The sequence below is a fragment of the Panthera pardus genome, unplaced genomic scaffold (assembly GCF_024362965.1).
Source record: "Panthera pardus isolate Hobbes unplaced genomic scaffold, ASM2436296v1 HiC_scaffold_8, whole genome shotgun sequence".
NCBI lineage: Eukaryota > Metazoa > Chordata > Mammalia > Carnivora > Felidae > Panthera > Panthera pardus.
The window spans coordinates 6,216,525-6,238,107 of NW_026527013.1; the positions used below are offsets into that span (position 1 = coordinate 6,216,525).

General features: G+C 55.2%; 2 protein-coding genes across 2 annotated transcripts; one reads left to right on the forward strand and one right to left on the reverse strand.

Moving 5' to 3' along the window:
* Positions 1-2,681: 2,681 nt before the first annotated feature.
* Positions 2,682-9,265, reverse strand: TEX45 (testis expressed 45). Its single transcript, XM_019427856.2, has 9 exons — positions 9,003-9,265; positions 6,469-7,054; positions 5,343-5,449; positions 5,154-5,254; positions 4,791-4,903; positions 4,600-4,709; positions 4,032-4,236; positions 3,430-3,515; positions 2,682-2,926 (listed from the first exon to the last, which is right to left on the reverse strand). The coding sequence occupies exons 1-9, from the start codon at positions 9,015-9,017 to the stop codon at positions 2,699-2,701; spliced, it is 1,551 nt and encodes a 516-aa protein (XP_019283401.2). The 5' UTR covers positions 9,018-9,265; the 3' UTR covers positions 2,682-2,698.
* Positions 9,266-14,450: 5,185 nt separating this feature from the next.
* Positions 14,451-21,216, forward strand: PEX11G (peroxisomal biogenesis factor 11 gamma). Its single transcript, XM_019427868.2, has 5 exons — positions 14,451-14,583; positions 15,908-16,096; positions 18,821-18,999; positions 19,890-19,952; positions 20,560-21,216. Exons 1-5 carry the CDS (start codon positions 14,524-14,526, stop codon positions 20,792-20,794), a joined length of 726 nt encoding a protein of 241 aa, XP_019283413.2. The 5' UTR covers positions 14,451-14,523; the 3' UTR covers positions 20,795-21,216.
* Positions 21,217-21,583: the final 367 nt, after the last annotated feature.

Genomic DNA, 21,583 nt, shown 5'->3' on the forward strand with positions numbered 1-21,583 from the left:
CTCTGTGCTGACAGCTCAGAGCCTAGAACCTGCTTCGGATTCTCTCTCTCTCTCTCTCTCTCTCTCTCTCCCCCTCCCCTGTTCACACGCTATCTCTCAAAAATAGACATTTAAAAAATTTATAAAAACAGAAAAAAATACTGATCGATAGATTAAAATTTACATTTCTGGAGGAGGTTGAAACTGCAATTAGGTTAGGTATTAAGCCCCGGTTTGGTGCTTTAGCCTGGCCCCAGTAACACTGTTTGGAGCCTGTGGCTTTCTTTTTAACAACATCAGTAAAATCCCTTTCTTCTTCAACTGGAGCAAGCTGGATTTCTGTCACTTGCAACAAAAATGACCTAAGACATTAAAAAACTATGGGCACCTGTCCAGCTGCAACCTGGCCTAAGAATGGTACGTGCACATTTTGTGTAAACCTTGTACCCATTCTAGGAAGGAAGAATTAAGTGCCATCCCATTTTACAAATGAAGTGAGGATCAGAGCACACCATCACTTGCCCAAGGACAGACAGGCAGGTGAGTGGCAGGTCTGAATTCTGCTGCTTGGTGATGAAATGTTTTTCTTTAAAAATTAATCTGTTCTCAAAAAAAATTAATCTGTTCTCCCAGGTGCAATCCTATGTTATTCATTTTATTTTATCAGCCTTTTGGGTTTCTGTAGTTAATATGAAATGCCTTTTTTGGTGGTGGGAAGGGGTGAGTGGAATACAGGTAGCCATAAATCCATAAAATACATCCCAAATCATGATGAAGTATCTTTCTGCACTGAAAATATTTCTAGTGGAGTTCTCATTCTTTCCCAGCAACCCATCCCAGGGCTAGTCAATTCCATTGTTAGAAAATGCTTCAATTTGTGCAGAAATCTGCCTCCTTGTAACTCCTACCCATTATGTTTCATCTGGTGTCTGGGTTGTTGCTTCAAACCACTCCTAGAACCAGGCGGGAGCACAAAATAATCCTGCAACCAGAGCTACATGGAAAGGAATACCAAAGTAAGCTTTCTCAGCTTCCTGGCAGGCAAGGCAAAAAGGAATAGCCTTTTTGTTAAGAGTAGTAAAAAAAAAAAAAAAAAAAAAAAGAGTAGTCTTGTCAACAAACAGACCAGCTTCATCAGGAGAGCCTGATTTTGTCCTGGGGATCTTTGTAGGCTGGGTTTATTGCAGTGGTTGTCAACCAAGACAACTCTTCCCCCCAGGGGACATTTGGCAATGCTCAGAGATATTTTCGGTTGTCACAACTCGCTGGGGTAGAGGGAGAATGCTGCTGGCCCTTAGCGGGTAGAGGTCAGGGATGATGCTAAACATCCTACGATGCACAAGAGGGCCTCTAACAATAAAAAATGATCCCATCCAAAATGTCAATAGTACTGGGTTTGAGAAATCCCGGTTCATCAGGAGGTAATTCACAAATGTGTCATGTACATCTTTAGTGAAAGCAAGAAGAGGTGTTTTGCAGCTAGCAGACCCTTGCATGGCTAATATGAGTGCAGCCAAAAGGGCCATCTTATTCTGTAGGACCCAAAGCTGGACTCCTGCCCTTCCTGTGTAAATGACAACCTGGCCTCACAGGATTGCTGCCCATGGGGAGAGGGCTCCTGGTTGGGCTTGAGGTTGGCTCTCAGTGGCTCGTTGGATGGGAGGCCTTGGTCTTTGAAGGTCTGACTACGGAGTCAGGGAGCCATGTTCATTCCCCAAAACCAGATTGGCAGCAGCCCACTGAAGCAGGCCCTGGGCATGGCCACCAACGCCCATTTTTTTTTTTTCCAGACAGAGCAATCTCACCACACCCGAGACCTTCAAGATGGGGGCGCTGTCCAAGGTACCATTTGTTGACCTGCTTGTCAAGCCCTGTCAAGGACTGGCTTCAGGGCTCCACCCCAGCCTCCTCCTTTCCACCCTCTTCATTTTGTCCCTGGCTGGACATCTACCCCCTTGAACTTGATCATATCCTGATGGTTTTCGTTCGTTTGTCCCCGGACCCAGCTCTGACCTGGGGGCCAATTGCCCAGCCAGCCAGGGCATTGTGGGTGAACCACAATGGAGAAAATCGCTGGGCCACTCTCAGCTTCCCCACCCCTTCATTGTCCCTCCTCTGAGCCCCACCCAGCCTCTCAACGATTGAAATCTCCTTTCCATACCTTCATCTTCCTCTTTCCTCATCACCTTCATGCTCAGAAGGGAAGTGCTCTCCCTCCTTGACCCTCAGGCACACGCATGGACACGTGTGCACATTTCTCATTTATAACATTCTAACGAGAGGACTGCCCTGCATCTCCGCGTTACAGATGAGCAAACAGATGAGGCTCACAGGGATGAAGTGACCTGCCCGGAACTACTATCCAGGACAGAAGAGTTAAGATTTGGAGCCTGTCCATTCAGCCCTGGGAGCCTAGGTTCTCAACACTTCACCTCAGTGCCCTGTTCAACACTATGACTCCACTCTCTCCACATCATTCAGATTTGGTGCTGCACCTGACACCTTACACTGAGTCCAACTGCCAAGCCCTTGTACAAGCTAGAGTGGCCTCCCTGCCCAGAGTGGGGTGACCTTCAGGGCCCACGGAAGTATGTGTTCAGGTTTTTTTGTTTTTTTTTTTTTTGATGGAGTCACTCTCTCCTGTACAGTCTCCATCCCACCAAGCATCATCTTTCATGGCTGACTGATGAGGAGGGGTGAGATGTTGCCAAGGTAGTGTTTATTGCTGGCTAGGGCATGGGTAAGTAGGGGGCTGGGGGGTCTGAGGCTCTACCTTCCCAGCCCCACAGACCCACTGGCGGGGGGAGCCCAGAGGCACATGGCTGTCCTGGAGGTTGGCCGATCTCAGCACCGCTGGGCCCTGGAACTTGAAGGCAAACTCATCCTCGTATTGGGTTGAGAAGAAGCGCTGTCCACCCAGCGGGGGCTCAATGTGGTCATACTTGCACTGTGGAGTCAGGGCGGGGAGCCTGGCAGGACAGCCTGAAGGGTGGTTGACCTACCTGGCCCACCCCGTTGTCCCCATATGACCCTGGGAGCAGCAAAGGCTGATGATTGGGCTCTGAGGAGGTAGGAAAAAGGTGTCCCAGTTTGGGCTGCCCCAGGAGCTGGATGGGAAGCTGGAGAGAAAGTGGGGGACCCCTGGAATGACCCCAGGGCTGTGGTGACCTTAGGCAACTCTGAGCTACCCCTCAGCTGAGAGTATACCTGTGGCTGGTGATATATAGATGTCCTTGAGCTGACCCTGAAATGACCCTGGAGGTGAGCTAGGGATGACCTTGAGGCTGGAGTGACATTAAGATGACCCTGTGCCTGGGGTCACGGTAGAGTGATCCTGAACGAACTTGACACTAATTCTGGGCCTGAGGTCACAGCGTTATCATCCTGGGACAAAACTACACTGCTTTGGGGGGTTACCGGTCAGGGAGATACCCCTTCCCCCTCCCTCACCCGCTGTAGCATCTCGTCAGTCGCGGAGGCGGGAGCTGTTCTATGCGGCTTCAGCATCTTCTGGTTCATGGTTAAAAAATCTGTTTCTGTAGATTTGGGTGGGGGTAGTCGAGCTGAGGGGCTGAGGGAGGAGGGGCAGGGCCCTGGGGCAGGAACGGTGAGATTAAGCACGGAGTAAGAGTTCAGGCGAAGCCTGAGCCCAAGGTGAAGTTAAAGCGAAGGAAGGACTAGGAGGCGGGGAGAAGGGAGGAGCCAGGGGCGGGGCAAACACAGAGTTGTTGCGCGGGGGGGGGGGGGGGGGCGGGGCAGGAAGGGTAGTCTAGTTGGTCAGGGGGCGGAGCCAGAGTCCGACTGAAGAGCAGGGGTCAGGGTTCAGGTGAGGGCAGATACGGGGAGGGGCGGGACTATGGTCATGCAGGGGGCGGTGCCTTGGCGGAGGTGGGGTGGGGGGAGGGGGCAGAATCAGATCCTCGACGGGACGAGGTTGTGGGGGGGCAGAGTTGGGATATCGGTTCAAGAGGTGGAATCCAGCAGCTCAGAAGGCGGAGGTAGAGTGGGGCGGTGGGCGGGGCGAGAACGGCGGGGGCGGGGTTAGAGCTCACCGCCGGTGCCCTGGGGCAGGTTGCTAGGCAGCAAGTGGAGAGTGGGCACTCTCTGCGGCTTCTGGATGGTGCCCGGGGAGCAGTAGTCCGTGCCCGTGGAGGTCTGGAAGAACTGTCCGAGCAGCGAGGACTCCCCTAGGCCCACGTGACTCTGCAGTTTCTCGTGAGGCACGTGGCGGCTGGGTGGCTTGTTCAGGGGCAGTGGCTGTAGGACCACATGGCATCTGGGAAGCTCCCAAATGTGCGGGGTGTCCCAGAACTCGGGCGGGAGAGAAGAGGTGAGCGCTATACGACCTTGGACAGCTCACACCCTCCTTGGGCCCCACGTGCTGGTGCTGGGAGTTGGCATTGTATCTCATTTTGCAGACAGAGCCACTGAGGCTGGGAGTGGTTAACTGACTTAACCTTAGATCCCGCAGATAGATCCAGGAGATCCCCCCCCCCACCCCCCCCCCCACACACATGTCCAGCTCACTCTCACCTCAAGGCCTCTGCACTTGCTATCCGTACTGTCTAGGGAACCCTTGTCCCTGATGAGCCCTGTGGCCTTCTCCCCCTTGCTGCTGACCTGGCCGTGGAAGAAGTGCACGGAGGTGGTGAGGCTGCCCGGGCCGGGGCACCGATTTCCTTCCAGGATGTGCGATGCCGGAGTCTGGTCGTGGTGAAGAACAAAACGCTCTGCCAGTGACAGAATAGGTGCTGAGCCAACCTGGGAGGCTGCTGCGGAAGCAGGGGGCAGGGTGGGCAGCAGACTCCCACCTGGCTCTCGGGGGTAGAAGTGTTCAGCCTCGGTGGTCCTGTCACGGAAGAGCCCATCTCCAGGACGAATATTCACATAGTGGATGTGGGCCGAGGCCTGGGCCTTGTCGTACCTGCAGGTAAGGGGGGATCCGCTCTATGATCAGATAGATCTGATCTGGGCCCTTGCAACTCCCAGGAAATGGGAGAGGGGCAGACTTCCCAAAGGCCAGGCTGTGGGGTGCTACTGGTGGGAGATCTGGGCAATAGTGGGCCTTGCTTGGAGGTGAGGGGCACCCACAGTACTGGCTCGAAAGCCTCAGGTGGTACACTCCACCTGTCGCTGAGAGGCCTTTGCTCCATCCTGGTGGAAGGCCACAGTACCTGTCTGGGGGCAGACCCTGGGGCCCGTAGGCTTGTTTCTGCTCGGAGCACACGGGCCCATAGCCAATCTTGGAGTCTCCCAGCTCCACACTGGAGGAGGCCTGTGGGAGGACAGAGGTGGGAAGAGGGCGGCACCACCCAGCCCCCATCACTGCCCTCCCCAGCAGCACCAGCCCCACCTCGATTTACCCTCTTACACATCGAGGCAGGTGGGCCTGGCAGGGCCTGAAACTGTCTCTGGTAGGAGGTCCCATCGTCCTGTGTCCTGTGGTCCCACTGGAGTGCGTTGCTGCCCCCTGAGGAGGAGCAAGAGAGAGAGAACAACATTGGTTCCACGCAGCCTCGGGCCCACTGGGGTTCGATTCCTTGCCTGGAAAGGGGAGGTGGGCAGTCCTGACTAGCCCCCCCCCCCCCCCCCGAGGGCTGTTGTGGAAAAACAGCCAAAATAATACAAATAATGGTAACAAGAATAGCTACCAACATACCTGACCAGAGCCAGGAATCTAGGCTAAGTGCTTCAAACCTCATTTGAGAGTTAGTAAGATTCTCCCCACTCTACAGCCTTCCTGAGGCCCAGAGAAATCAAGTCACTTGCCAGAAGTCACGAAATTCAAAACCAGAACTGAGTCCAATCCAGATCTGACAATCCCTGACTCCAGCTTGGAGGGACTCTTGCCTAGTGATGTCCACCGGCAGGTCCCCGAGTCACAGAATTGGAAAATCACACAAATGACAGCTAGTCTTTTTTGAGCGCTCACTCTATGCCAGTTGCCTCATGCACTCCGGGCTCTTTTGTCTTTACCAGCTCCTATAAAGTGGGGAGCTGTTGTTGCACCCATTTTGCAGAGGAGAAAAATCGAGACTTGGAGATGTCGACTTGCTCAGACTCACATAACTACTATGGTGGCGGGCCTGGGATGGGGGGGGGGGGCACTTAGCAGATTTGTCCAAACCACCATTCATGCCTTCTGCCCAGGGCACAGCCCCTCGAAAAAATTCAGGAGCTATGCCATTCAGTGAATGTAGAAACTGAGGCTCAGGAAGGTTCTAGGTTTTCTCAGGCTCGGCACTATTGACATTTGGGGCCCCGTAATTCTTTACTAGGGCCAGCTGTGCCGTGCACGGTAGGATATATTCAGCAGCATTCCTGGCCTCCATGCATTCCCTGCTAGGACTACCCCCTTCCGCGGGTCGTGACAACCAAAACGATCTCCAGACTTTGCCAAATGTCCCCTGGGAGAGGGCGCGGAATCCCCGCGGGCCTGGAGAACCTAGGGGTTGGCAAATCGCGCGTGGGGCGCGTGGGCGCGCTCACCGAAGTGGCTGCAGGGCGCGCGGGGCCGCGGGCACGCGTCGTGGGGCGGGAAAAGCGCCTGGTAGGTGGTGGGCGGGATGCGCAGCTTGGCTGGGTCGCGGGGAGGCACCGAGTCGCGGTCGAAGATGAGGCGCGCGCTGCGGATCTGCTCTCTGGCGCGCGCCGGCAGCTCCGGCCAGCCAAAGTCCGCGCGCGCGGTGGAGAGGCCGGTACGGGAGCGCGCGGGCGCGTACACGCGCAAGTTGGTGGCCGGCGTGGCGAGGGTGCGCTCCCGCGTCCCCGACGGCGCGGACGGCTGCGGCGCCAGGGGCGCGAACGCGCGGTGCGCCTCCGACTGGAGCTCCGCGCCTGCGGCGCGCGTGTCCTGTCGGAAGAAGGACCTGACGGGCGGCTCCTGGCACGACAGCGCGCGGGTGACGCCCGGGTAGGCCGGGAAGTCCCGGTGCGACGTGGGTTGCATGGCGTCCACGTGCAGCCGCGGATCCGGCCCTAGTGCAAAGTGCGAGGCCTTGAGGAAGTCCAGCCGGGACATCGGGCATGGCAGGAGGGCGACCGCGGCCATCGCCATCGGGGGACAAGGCGCCACCTGTGAGAGGGCGGAGATAATGAGACTGAGCAAGTGCCCGCCTGAGGACAATGCTGGTTTTACTCCTTCCTGTGCACCAGGCACTGGGCATTGGGGGGGGGGGGGGGGGGTCTGAGGACTTCCTAAAAAAACAGGCTCAGGGGCGCCTGGGTGGCTCAGTCTGTTGGGCATCCGACTTCGGCTCAGGTCATGATCTTGCCGTTGGTGGGTTCGAGCCATGCGTCCGGCTCTGTGCTGACAGCTTGGAGCCCGGAGCCTGCTTCGGATTCTGTGTCTCCCTCTCTTTCTGCCCCTCCCCTGCTCATACTCTGTCTCTCTCTCTCTCTCTCTCTCTCTGAATAAAAATTAAACAAACAAAACAGGCCTAGCCCCTGTGCCCCCCGGGGAAAGTAGAGAGCATAGAGATAAAAGCATTCTTTGGGCACTTACCATGTGCCGGGCCCTGTTCTAGGTCCTTGGCAGGGGGAACATCAGGTAACAAAACAGACCAAGAGCCAGTGCTCTTGTGGAGGTGACAGTGGGGGGTGACAGACAGTGCTGAATAAATATAACACTACAAATTGCACCGGTGTTAGTAGAAGGAGCTGAGTGCTGTGCCTAAAAACATCACACAGCATAGGAGGGTGGTGGTGAGGGGACGAGGGTTGCAGTTTTAAATGGGATGGTGTCACTGAGATGACAGTTGAGAAAAGACCTGGAAAATGTGGGAGAGGAGCGTATGGGGACGGGGGCGGGGGGGAGTAACATTCCAGGCAGAAGGAACAGCAGGTGCCAAGGCCAGTGCAGGGTGGGCCACAAGAAGGACTGCAGAACCAAGCACTGCAGTCTAGTCTCTTTGATACGGGAGCCCCTTCTCCTCACCCTCAGGTAGTGGTCAAGGCCATGGCCCTCCCCTCCGTATGTGGGATCTTCCATCTCTGCTCAGTCCTGGCCACAGTCTCTGCCACCCCTCCCCCCTTCCCCCCCTCCAGTGGGTCTTCCTGCCCTCTGCAATTGTCCTGGGTGCCGATTGTTCTCCCGGATCTCTTCCTATTCTGAAACTCTCAGAGGCATAGACGTCTCTCTCCACTTCTCTGACCTCCAGCTCCAGGCTCCCGGCACCCCATTTAGCTGACGGGGACATTCTTGCCTTTGCTCTGAGCAGGGGAGTCTCCCCGACCCTGCTCCCAGCCCCTCTGAGAGCAGTCCCAGTGTGTGTGGGGGGGGGGGGGTACCGCAGACTCACCCCCGCTCAGACCGAGTCAGCTCAAAACCGGTCATGTCGACCTCTTTAGGAAACAGGGCCCATGGGGCGCCTGGCTGGCTCAGTCGGTTAAGCATCTGACTTCGGCTCGGGTCATGATCTCACGGGCTCGGGGCTGACAGCTCAGAGCCCGGAGCCCGCTTCGGATTCTGTGTATCCCTCTCTCTCTCTGCCCCTCCTCTGCTCACGCTCTGTCTCTCCGTCTCTCAAAAATAAATAAACATTAAAAACAACAATAAAGGGGCGCCTGGGTGGCTCAGTTGGTTAAGCGGCCGACTTCGGCTCAGGTCATGATCTCGCGGTCCGTGAGTTCGAGCCCCGCGTCGGGCTCTGTGCTGACAGTTCAGAGCCTGGAGCCTGTTTCAGATTCTGTGTCTCCCTCTCTCTGACCCTCCCCTGTTCATGCTCTGTCTCTCCCTGTCTCAAAAATAAATAAAACGTTAAAAAAAAATAAAAAAAAATAAAAATAAAAACAACAATAAAAGATATTTAGAAAACAGGGGCCAAGCATTTTAACCAAACCACAGGTGTTCAGAGTCTTCATTTGCTTCTTTGATCAGTTTGGCGCCTGAAATAGGTGAGAGCTGAGAAGTCTCCAATAGCCTACGGAGATTCTAACAATTGAAATCAAGGTCACCTCGGAATAAGCAATCGGGTTCCTATGAGCTTCAGTTTCCACATCAGGGATGAGCATGTGGGACGTACCTCAAGGGGTGGCATGGGGACTGATGAGTCTTAGGAAATGCCCTTGGCCACCGGCCTGACCCTCTGGACTCCCTGTGTCCCCGGTCTCCCAGAAGATGCTCATATGTTCCTTCCGAGGCTGTGTCCCCGCGTGGTCCAGTTCTGCCCATTGTGACCAAAGAGCTTCCCTCACCCAGCGTTGTCACAATGGTCCCCAGCCACTCTGAGGGCAGCTGGGAAGAAGAACGGGAGTGAGGCCAGAGGATCCTGCCTCCGGAGAGCTCAAGAGAGCTAGGCAAGTGACTTGACTTCTCGAAGCCTCAGTTTTGCCATCTGGAAAATGGGGCTTCAGAAAGCAGGAGTGAGGATTGGAGGCAGTATGTTCATTATTATCATTTTCCTGCTTATCTGCTTCTCAGCACTCCCCACGCAGGACGAGCCAACGTCTTTGGTCGTTGAGTCACTGCACTGCTTAATGTCACTCCAGGGCTCGCAGACCTCCGAGGTGCCCTTAGGGACACCAGTGCCCCCCCCAGCCCAAAGACCGCCAGGAACACACCTGAGGCTGACCAAATCCAAGCTTGTTACTTGTGACCGCGAGCGAGAGCACACCCTCCGGGGAGCTGTGGGTATGAGCTGAGATGGGCTTGTCTTCACCTGGGCTTGTGTCCCTGCTTCTGGGAGGTTCGAGGCAATGGGGGTTCGCGTTGCAGGTTTTTACTGCTGGGAGATTTGGCTTTCTTTGTTGAGATGACCTGACAAATGAAAATAATATACAAAACAATAGGAAAGAGGGAAATGGGGAGTCAGGGTCTCATGGGGACAGAGGTTCGGTTTGGGCAGCTGAAAAGTTCTGAAAGAGGGCAGTGAGGACAGTCTCATGAATGTGCTTAATGCCACTGGGCAGAACATTTAAAAATGGTTAAGATGGTCGATTTTATGTCATGTGTATTTTACCACAATGAATAACATTTAAAAATTAAAAAAAAAATTTTAATGTTTATTTTGAGAGAGAGAGAGAGAGGCAGAGTGCGAGTGGGGGAGGGGCACAGAGAGGGAGACACAGAATCCCAAGCAGGCTCCAGGCTCCGAGCTGTCAGCACAGAGCCCGACGCGGGGCTCAAACCCACCGAGTGTGAGATCACGACCTGAGCTGAAGTCGGACGCCCAACCGACGGAGCCACCCAGATGCCCCTCAATATAAAACATTTTTTAAATGGAAAAACAATTTCTTAAAAAAACAAACAAACAAAGCAGATGAAGGGGCGCCTGGGTGTTTCAGTCCGTTGAGCATCTGACTTTGGATTTCAGCTCAGGGCATGATCTCACAGCTGGTGAGTTCGAGCCCTGCATCGGCTCTGCCCTGACAGGGCAGAGCCTGCTTGAAATTCTGTCTCCCTCTCTGTCTGCCCCTCTCCCTCCGCCTGCTCTCTATCTCTCTCAAAAAATAAATTAAAAATAAAATGAAATAAATGTATAAATATATTTATATAAATATGTAAATTTATATAAACATATAAATTTATATACATATAAATAAATTATGTAAACATAAATATGTTTATATAAATAAATAAAGTTCATGACCCCGAATCAGCTACTAAATAGGCTCTTTCCTTCCTCCTTCCTTCTTTCTCTTTCTCCCTCTCCCCCCACCTCTCTTCTTGAGATATAGTCGACATATAACATTGCCTATGTTTGAGACACAACATATTGATTTGATACATTTATATTGCAATATGATTGTCAAGGTAACATTAGCTAATACCTCCCCAGGACCTATTCCCCGAGTGGGTTTCTTCTCACTAAATTGAAGCAAATTGTTGCATTGTCCTCTGGGGTGAGGCCCCATCACCGGCTCCCCCACCGGGAGGGTAGGGCGTTGGGCACCGGCCAGGCTGATGCAAATACAGTTTCCGCCTGGTCCTTCTGTCTGCTGGGAAAAGGAGGGGGTGGATCCTGGATGCTGTCAGAAAGCAAGGGGGGGCGGAGAGAATTCTGTTGTTGAGGATCTTAGTTTTTCCGCAGAAAGTCTCGGGAGAGAACGGCAGCGCTCAGACTCTCCAGGAAGAGCGAACGCCTGGTTGTTGCTGTGGTTTGGACAATGCTCATGTTTTGCCTGCCTTCGGCTTGTTTTGTCTCGTCCCACCACGGTCACGGAGTGGCCTTGTCCAACGCCGGCGTTCTGTGAAATTATTTATGTCTCGCAGGAGCGCACCAGGGCCTAGCTGGGGCTGCCGGGCCAGCTCCTAGCGACCACAAGGCCAGCTGTGAATGCCAGTCTAGCTCCCGTCCCTCTCTCAAAGGTCAAGCTCGGCCCTAACTGATGGTGGAGGACGCTGGGAGGGTTGGCCAGGGCCCCAAAGACTCTCTGCTGTGTGCTTGGGGCCTGGCACGGGGCCGGCCACCCAGCAGGCACTCGGAGAAACGCACTGTGCTGTCACGAAGCAGTCAGGGACAGCCTGCGCTCAAGAGAAGGGACGTAACCACTCATTCAGCAGCAGGCTCCATAGCCCAAGATCCTCGTCCCTCTGCAGGCTTTGGGCTTGGCTTGGCTTTTGTCGGCGGCAGGAACAGTGTCCCGAGTTTTAAGCAAGGAGGGCTGTGGTCAGATGTGGGGGTTAAAGAGTGTCCTGAGATGTTGTCGGGGAAGGCAGATGGGGGAGGCGGGGCTTGGGGTCCAGAGAGAAGGAGGGCTGCCTATGGAGGGGGCCGTGGGCCGGGAGGAAGTGATACTTTGGTGACTGTTGGGACATGGGAGGGATGTGTGGGGGGAGAAAGAGGAGACAGTGATGACCGGTCTGTGACTGGGTGGCTCAGTGGCTGGCGGGGGAGCCCTGAGATGGGGACACGGAGAGCAAGACGTTAGGGGATGATGCTACAGTCGGTCTGGGACTTGCCAAGCGTGGGGATGGGGGTTGTGGGATGAGTAGGGACATTGTCCACGGGGCAGGTGGGAACAGGATCAGGTCAGGATTAAAGAGGCATGAGGAAGGGGGCGCCTGGGTGGCTCAGTCGGTTAAGCATCTGACTTCGGCTCAGGTCACCATCTCAAGGTTTGTGAGTTCGAGCCCCGCATCGGGCTCTGTGCTGATGGCTCAGAGCCTGGAGCCTTCTTTGAATTCTCTGTCTCCTTCTCTCTCTGCCCCTCCTCCACGTGTGCTCTGTCTCTCAAAAAATTAATTTAAAAAAAATATTTAAAAAAAAAAAAAGAGTCACGAGGGAGAGGTGGCCAGGGAACTCGTGGGAGTGGACAGGGTTTCCCGGGATAGTGTGGATGGAGCGCACACACAGAGCTTTGGGCAGGGAGCTGAGCCCTGCAAGCTACGGCATTTATTCAGAACCTATTCTGTGCCAGGCTGTGGGGACGTAGCTGTGACCAAGACAGATCAAATTTCTCACATTCTTTTGAGGCACAAATAACTAGACAGCCAGACAAAGACACAATATAGTTATGTTAGTACTACAAGCTAAGGAGAAAAATAAGGCATCAGGACATGTGGGTGGGAAGTGCCCAGGACGGTGTGAGGGGAGGTCCCATGAGAAGACAGATGATGTTCTAGTAAACATGAGGAAGAGGTGAGGGAGGGATCCATGTGGGAATCTGGAGGGAGAACATTCCAGGCAGAGGGCACACCGATGCAAAGGCCCTGGGGCAGGAGTGCACTGTAACTTCAAGGACCAGGAGGAAGGCAAAACCGCCAAAATGTGGAAATAACCCAAGTGTCTGTCGATGGCTGAACAGATACACAAAATGTGGTCAGTCCATACAGTGGAATAGTACTCAGCCACGGAAGGAATGAGGTATCGATATAAGCTACAATTTGGATGAACCTCGAAAACATTATGCTAAGTGAACGAAGCCAGATATGTGACCAGATATGGTCACAAATCGCATTATTCCCTTTGTATGAAATATCCAGAATAGGTAAACCCACAGAGACAAAGCAGAGGGTGGTTGTTAGGGACCGGGGTAGGGAGGAACAGACGAACTGCTTGCCAGAATTACAGGGTCTCCTCTGGGAGTGATGAAATTATTTTAAAGCTAGAAAGGGGTGGGGCGCCTGGGTGGCTCAGTAGGTTAAGCGGCCGACTTCAGCTCAGGTCACGATCTCACGGTCTGTGAGCTCGAGCCCCGCGTCGGGCTCTGTGCTGACGGCTCAGAGCCTGGAGCCTGCTTCCGATTCTGTGTCTCCCTCTCTCTCTGCCCCTCCCCCGTTCATGCTCTGTCTCTCTCTGTCTCAAAAATAAATAAACGTTAAAAAAAATTGTTTAAAAAAAATAATAAATAAAGCTAGAAAGGGGTGATATTTGTACAACATGGGAGTGTCCTAAATGCCACTTAAAATGGTGAATCTTTAAAAAAATTTTTTTTTCATGTTTATTTACTTTGAGAGAAAGAGAGAGGGAGAGAGAGAGAGAAAGAGCTTGAGACGGGTAGGGACAAAGAGAGGAGAGAGAGTCCCAAGCAGGCTCCCTACTGTCAGCACAGAGCCCAACAAGGGGCTCAATCTCAGCAACTGTGAGATCATGACCTGAGCCGAAATCAAGAGTCAGAGGCTTAACCGACTGATCCACCCAGGCGCCCCTTAAAATGGTGAATCTGAGATAATTTTACCTCAATTAAAGCCTGGGTGGCTCAGTCGGTTAAGCCTCCCACTCTTGACTTCGGCTCAGGTGGTGATCTCACCATCAATCGAATCCTGTGTCAGGCTCTGAGCTGGGCATGAAGCCTGCTTGGGACTGTCTCTCTCCCTCTCTCTCTCTGCCTCTGCCCCTCTTCCCCACTCACTCTCTCGCTCGAAAAACAAACAAAAAAAGGAAATGAATCCTGTTCTTTTTGAAAAATGTCATCTTTTTGATGAGATTATACATGCATGTCGCACAAAATTCAAAAGCTACACAATTACAGATGACTGTTAACTAAACTCACTGTAATCATTTCACTGTATCCGTGGCTCAGGCCTTTAGGCCCTACACCTGAAAACTCCTACAGTGCCGTCGACCAAACTGGGGGGCGGAAGGAAAGCTACAAACTGGTACAATGTGAATAATTTAATACCTTCTTCCCGGTCACGCAGTTAATTACGCCCCTTGGAGCAACTCCAGTCACCAGACTATCGCCTTGTCTAGAACGGTTGCAGTCTCGACTTTCTAGCAATGCCTTCTCTGATATTACACCAGCTGCACACGGTCGCTATAGACTAGCAGACAACAGGCGAAAGGGTGAAGCACAGAAATTATAAAGAAAAACCCCTTCTTGAACCAGGGCAACTTGGACATTATTTTTGTGGGCAGCTGGTTAGCTCGGAAAAGACCAGCCGTCGCGGGGCAGAAGGCAGCGGGTTCCGAGCCATCCGGGGACACACGCGGCCGTCACTCAGCTGCCAACTCCGACGCTCCCTGATGCAGACAAAGGGCCGGACCGGGGACAAAGGGTCGCGGCCGCGCCTGCGCACAGCGTCCCCCCCGGGGGCGTGGCCTCGCCCCCGCCCCCTGGCGCTGCGCGCTCACGTCACGGTGGCGTCACGGCGGAGTTGCCATGGCGGCGCTGAGCGGCATGGCGTCGGCGCTGGAGTCTTACAGGGGCCGCGACCGCCTGGTGAGGCTGGGGCGGAGCGCGCTCGGAGGTCTCGGGCCAGGGCCAGGGCTCAGAGACGGGAAACTGAGGCCGGAGAGGGGCGGGGTCGCTCAGGATCCTCCGTCGCAGAGGCCCTCCCCGGGCTGGGCTCCGACCCTGTCCCCTAGCGGCGATCGTTAGGTTGTTCCTGCTAACCCGTCATGGCTGGATTATTTTCAGTACCAACCAAATCCGCACATTTGGACGTTTGGGGTCCGACCAGACCACTGAAGATGGTCACTGGGTTGTCCCAGTCATAGCACTTAGAATTTAGGACCAGATCCCCTATAACTGGGCATTGAGGTTGTTCCAGCCATTTCAACCTGGCTGGACATTTACAAGGCAACCAAGTCCACGTTTGAACATTTAGGGTCTGACTAGGCCGCTGCAGTTGGTCCCTGGGTTGTCCCTAACAATCTTCTACGGGGATTTAGGATTTTTGTAGGGCTTTCCCTGTGTTTGGATGTTTAGGTTCCTACCACATACCCTCTGGTTGGGCATTTAGGGTCCATCCAGGCCCTTGAGGGCAGAGTCTCTGCGTGTTCCTATAGAAGCTTCCTTCTTTTATAGGTAGGAATTTAGGTTGTACCAGGAAATGTACCAGTGGTTGGGCAGTTGGGTTCCAACCAAATCCCTTATGATCGGGCATTCAGGTTTTAATCAATTCCCAAGCTGGACGTTTTACACTGCAGAGTTTTGCTGTTAAAAGGGACTGAAAAGAAATCAGTAACAATAATATATAAAACAGGAAAAAGCAATTTCTGAAAACCAGATGAAACACAGGTAGAAGGTATAAAGCCGACCCAGTTCTCAATGGCCCCAGTCAGCCACTGAGTTCCTTTGATCACTGAAGTAATTCAAGCATATGACCCTTTTGCTCACTGGGCTGAGGCCGGATCACTTCTCCCCTCCCCACTTCTCCCCTCCCCACTTCTCCCCTCCCCAGCCCGGCTACAGACTTTGGTCCAGCTGGGTAGATGCAGATATACACGTCCGCCTCGTCCTCCAGCTTGCTGGGAAATGGTTTCATTTTCTTGTTCCCATCACATCTGTCTCCAAAGGGAGGGTGACACGAGCCAGCCCTCCCTTCGAGTGTCCACAGTGACTTTTGGACAAGGATGCCATGTTTCTCCATTTGGCCCACGTGCAAGATGGGCCAGCAAATGTTCAGCTCTTATTGGAAGTGTGTTGATCTAGTCTACCGACTCTCCCCACCCAACTTGGTCCCGTGGGATCCACGGCCACGGGGGCTGATCCAGCCTAGTCTGGGAACGCGGCCGTGCTGACTGCTTCTGGTGTCCTGCAGATCCGAACGCTGGGGTACTGTTGCCAACTGGTTGGTGGGGTCCTGGTGGAGCAGTGTCCAGCCAGGTCAGAAGTGGGGACGCGCCTGCTGACACTGTCCTCCCAACTCAGCCACTGTAGGACTGTCCTGCGACTCTTTGACGACATGGCCATGTTTATCTACACGAAGCAGTACGGCCTGGGGGCAGAGGTAAAAGGGCCGTAGAGAGGGAGGCACAGACTCTGGGCAAAAACTGGTGTTTTCTGGACTTGTCTGAAGGCTGTTGTGTGGGCAGTTTATTGTTTTGTTTTTTAAAGTTTATTTATTTTGAGAGAGACAGGGAGAGTGGGCAGGGGAGGGGCAGAGAGAGAGGGAGAGAGAGAACCCCAAGCAGGCTCCACACTGTCAGCACAGAGCCCGATGGTGGACTTGAACTCATGAACCTCGAGATCATGACCTGAGCTGAAACCAAGGATCAGATGCTCAACCGACTGAGCCACCCAGGAGCCCCGGCAGTTTAATGTTTTTTTAAAAAAACTTTTGCTTTCTTTTTTGAGATAATCATATGTTCTCGTTTTAATTTAAATTAAAAAATAAGTGGGGCGCCTGGGTGGCTCAGTCAGTTAAGCGTCCGACTCTTGATTTTGGCTCAGGTCATGAGCTCATGGTTCGTGGGATCGAGCCCTGCGTCGGGCTCTGTGCTCTCTCTCCAAATAAATAAATAAATCTAAAAAAACAGCTTCTACATTCATACATTCCAAAAGGCTATATAGGCTGTATGTAGACTAAAAAGTCTCCCTCCTTCCTGATCCCCCTTCCCCAGTTTTCCTCCTCAGAGGCAGCTGTTGTCGGCTTTCTGTGATTGCTTCATGAGATCTGTACACGCACAGGCAAATACGCATTGTTTATATAATGAGCTGTGTGCCATTTTCACCGTCCCGCCACTTGCTTTTTTCGCTTAAACAGCACAACTTGGAGGGCACTCCACATAGGTCCAAACAGAGCTCCCTCCTTCGTTGTGGCCACCTAGCACTTGCTATGCAGCTGGCTGGTCCCCTGTTGAGGGACATGGAGGTTTGGCTGTTATAAGGGGACTGCAGCATTCTGCAGGAAGGCGCGTCACCTAGAGCAGTGTTCCCTTGCCTGGGGCCATCTTGTCCCCCCAGGGGACATTTCCCCGGGATGGGCTCAGAAGCTGCCTGGGGCCAGCCTGGCCAAGTCATGCCCCTCCCTGGGTGTCCTGCCCAACCCCTCTCCTGTCCCCTCTCTGAGCCACTCCATGTTTGCTCCCATACTCGCTCCACCCCAGTGCCCCATGGCCCAGTCACCCCAACTTCAGGTGCTTTCCTGGACCGTCCCCCTGTTTTGATGCCCATGTCCTATCTTCTTCTTTGATTAGGGCATGCTTCCCATGTGCCCCCTGAGGACCCCTCCCCCCACATCTCTGCGTCCCTAGACCAGGGGCCCTGTGCACCTTGTCTCTCCCTTGGCCAGAACAGGAACTCCTTTGTTGGGTCCAGTGTTTCTGTGTCTGTGCCCCCTGCCCAGTGAGCATCTCCTCCCCGGTGTAGGGCCTTGACCTTGCTGCTTCTCTGGAGACACTGTGGAATGAGCACACTGGGGAGGGGCGAGGAGGGGCGGGGAGGGCTCTGTTCTCATGGAGGAGTGGAATGTGCCAGCACACCAGAAGGTCCCAGGCAGGATAGGGGAGCTGGAGTGGGGTTCAAACCCAGAGGGAGGCAGGGTCACAGCTGGCTAGTGGGAAGGAAGGGGGCATTGGTGGGGCTCATGAGGGGGATCCTGGGAAGATGGAGAGGAGGGAGGGGGTATGGCGGGCAGCTTGGAGGCCCCCAGGGGCCCGGATCCTGGGGGGTGGGGCCCAGGCTCCTGCAGCCTCAACTGGATACAGGCGGTGGCTCAGAACTCAGGCTTGAAGGGCGTGGGTTCTGCTGTTTGAAGGCCTGAGGCCTGTCCTTGTATGAGAAGGGGCACACGGCAGCTCACCCCAGGCACCCCCAGTTTGCCTGTTTGTGGGGATGTGCCCCCTCTCTGGTCTGGGGAGGCGACCCGAGCCTTGCAGCCTCGTGCCCACTTACTGTCAGCACTGAGTGCGGAAGCCTGGTGGTACCATAGCACCCTGCCTGTGGGGTCACGGTTCCCTCATGGGAGTCATCTGCGAACTTGAAAGACATTTCTGGGGGCGCCTGTGTGGGTGAGGCCGTTGATCGTCCGACTTTGGCTCAGGCCATGATCCCGCTGGATTTGAGCCCCGAGTAGGGCTTTCTGCTGCCAGCTCGGAGCCCGCTTCGGATCCCCTGTCGCTCTCTCTGTGTCCCTCCCTGGCTCACGTTCTCTCTCAAAAATAAATATATATGTATATAAAAAACATTCCTGGTGCCAGTGCCCACCCCAGACCTAGTGAGGCAGAAACCCTGGGGATAGGTTTTTTTTTTTTTTTAATTTATTGTTTATTTATTATTGTTTTATTTATTGTTTAATGTTTTACTTTTATTTTTGAGAGACAAAGAGAGACCAAGCATGAGCAGGGGAAGGCCAGAGAGACAGGGAGACACAGAATCCGAAGCAGGCTGTGCTGACAGCTCAGAGCCCAGTGTGGGGCTCAAACTCACGAACCGTGAGATCACGACCTGAGCTGAAGTCAGAAGCTTAACTGACCGAGCCACGCAGGCACTCCTAGAGGTGGGGGTTTTGAAGCTCCCCGGGGACTCCCGACACCTTCTGTTCCACTGGGCGATGACCACACTGTTGGGAAGCAGAAATCAGGCCTTTCTCCTGCAGTGGCCCAGCCAATGGGCCAGCCTGCTGGGCCTGGACATTGCCCTGTGACTGCCACCTGGCCTGGTCTGGGTCCCTAAAGTGGACCTGGGTAGGTCTGACTCCAGGCCCATCCCCCGCTCTCTCCTGGTCCTGCAGGAGGAAGACCTCTTTGTCCGCTGCGTATCCGTCCTGGGCAACCTGGCGGATCAGCTCTACTACCCCTGTGAGCACATCGCCTGGGCTGCCGATGCCAAGATCCTCCGTGTGGACTCTGCCCGGTGGTGGACACTGAGCACGGCCTTCTGGGGCCTCTCCCTGCTGCTGGGCATCGCCAGGTAAGTGGTGTTAGCACGCGCCGGCAGGCTGTATGGGTGCCCCGAGACCCGGGCCGATGGGCAGACAGGCTGGAGGTGCGAGCGTCTTGGCCTCTTCCCACAGTCCTCCTCTTGTTGCCCCCTCCCTGGATCCATCCAACGGCCGCCCTAACAGATGCCCACAAAGCCGGTGGCTTCAAACATCACACGCTGACCGTCTCGCCGTGCTGGAGGGCGGACGTCCAGTAGGGACTCCCCGGGCTAGAAATCCGGGCTAGAAATCGGGAGGCTGCAGGGGACAATTTGTTCCTGCCTTTTCCGGCTTCTAGAGGCCACTGCCCTGCTTGGCTCGTGGCCCCTCCTTCCATCTCAGAGCCTGTCCCTCCAGCCTGTGTCCCTTGTCACATCTTCTCTAACTCCAACCCCGTGCGTCCTTCTTCTGGGTGTCATCCCAGGGCCACCTCGGTCACCTCCCATTTCAAGACCCTTAACTCGGTCACATCTGCAGAGTTTTTGAGCATGTAAGGGAGCACACTCACAGGTCCTAGGGACTAGGATGTGGACATCTTTGGCACGTGCGTGATTGTTCCCGCCGGAGCCAGGAAGAATAAGTCCAGGCCTGGACCCGGTCTCTCCGTGTGCGTGGTCATCGGCGCACATCCCCGGACAAAACAGCCAGGGGTTTCCTGTCTGGCGGTGTGCTTCTGAAACCCGTATCGTTTCTAGAACTGTGAAAGAATGGTTTCCTCCCAAACATTTTCCTCTCTACAGAGAGTCTGCTGAGTGGGTTTGTTCAGAGTCCTCTGCCCAGAAAACACAGGCAGAGCGTCCCCGCCCCCCGCCCCGTACTGGCGTTTCCCGGCAGATGGGAATGCCCCTCTGGCGGCACATCCCCCCCTCTGTTGATGCAGGTCATTGTGGATGGTCCTGAAACTGAGACAGAGGCTGAGGGACCCCACGGTGGCCTTTACCAGGTATGACATCCAGGGACATCCGGGGTTTGGTCGGGAGAAGGCTGACTTCGTCCTGCACGCTGGGGACCCGGGTGGGAGCCAGGAAGCTGCTTCCAGTTGCCACCAGTTATGAGCCTCGTCCTCTGCAGGCCTGGGCTGGGGCGGCCGCGTGTGCTAGATCATGGGGCCTACGGCAGCTCCAGGGACTGGCACAGGTGGGGAAACTGAGGCCTGCTTGAGGCCCTGTAGACAGGAAGTGGCTGAGCCTTCATGGCGGCGCCCCCAGCAGGGAGACTGATCTGGGACAGTCGTTTCTTGAGGACTGTGCTCACCGTCCATGTTTCATCCGGGCTGGGAGGGAATGTGGGGCAAAGCCGCACCCCGGCAGGCCCAGAAGCTGGGCCCCCACCGGTCCCCCCACCCGTCTCCAGTGGCCAGACGACCGAGGTGTGGATTTGAGACTTTTCCTGCCAGTCTGTGCCCTTTTCGTGCCATGAGCTCCCTGTCGGGGGGTGTGACAGGGACCCAGTCCCACATTTCCCTCCCTGTGCTGTCACCTCTTCCGGCCTGTTTGGGGGAGTGAAGGCACTCGTGGGTTGTCCCCAGCACCTTCTCTCTGCTCCCACAGCCGGCTGCCGCGGAGCCAGAGGAGGGCCTTGGAGGCCCAGGTTCAGTCGGAGGTGCTGACTCTCCTGAGCAACCTGGCCGATCTGGCCAACGCCGTGCACTGGCTGCCTCCGGGCGTCCTGTGGGCCGGCCGCTTCCCCCCGTGGCTGGTGGGCCTCCTGGGCACCGTCTCCTCCCTCCTCAGTGTGTACCAGGCCGTCCGGGCCGGTGACTGGACCGAGGCCACCGCCCCCTGACGTGGCCCGGGAGGTGTGGATGCAGCCGGAACCCCACCGGAGGGCCCCCTCCCACAAGGCAGAAATCACCGGGGCTGGGGGTGGGTCTTTAATTGAGCGAGTCAATGCCAGGTGTAGGGAGGTACGGCCCAGAGAACGCTCGAGCAGCCTTGGGGACAAGGCCAGGGTGGGGCAGGATGTAGGCAGGGGTGAGGTCCCCTGAGTGCTGAGGGCTAGGGCCTTCCGGGCTCAGTGGGGGAGGCTGCTCTCAGGTCCAGAGTAGGGGTCTCCAGGCCTCACGTGCAGAGGAACCTCAGCAGACCCTCGCGCGGCCTGTGGCCTGCGTTCCAATCAAGGCGAGCAGGAGAGCCCGGGCGGCGTGTGCCAGGCGGGCCTTCGGACAACGGAAACGAGGATCAATTAAAGGGTGTGCTGGTGCCAGGCCCACGTGTGAGCTCATTCCTGTCTTGCTGGCTCCTGCCCCTCCCGCCCGCAGGCCCCCTGGCTCACACCAGGCCCCTGGGCCTTATTTTCCGGGGTGTGTAAGTGCTGCATGGATGTGGTGGGTGCCTGGAAACCACACCTCCCCGGCCTGCCTCCTGGAACGTGCTTGGCTCAGTGGGTCCTCTCGGACTCTGTGAGCACAGCCCACCCAGCCCGGAGCAGCCCTTGGCCGAGGCGGGCGGCTCTCCCGCCCCCACGCCTGGGTCTTGTCCTCCTGGGTATCGCTGGGGTGCTTGTGGCGGCTGAAGCATTTCACGCTCCGACACGGCCAGGACCCAGGGCCGGTCTGAGCGTGTCGTGGGCGCC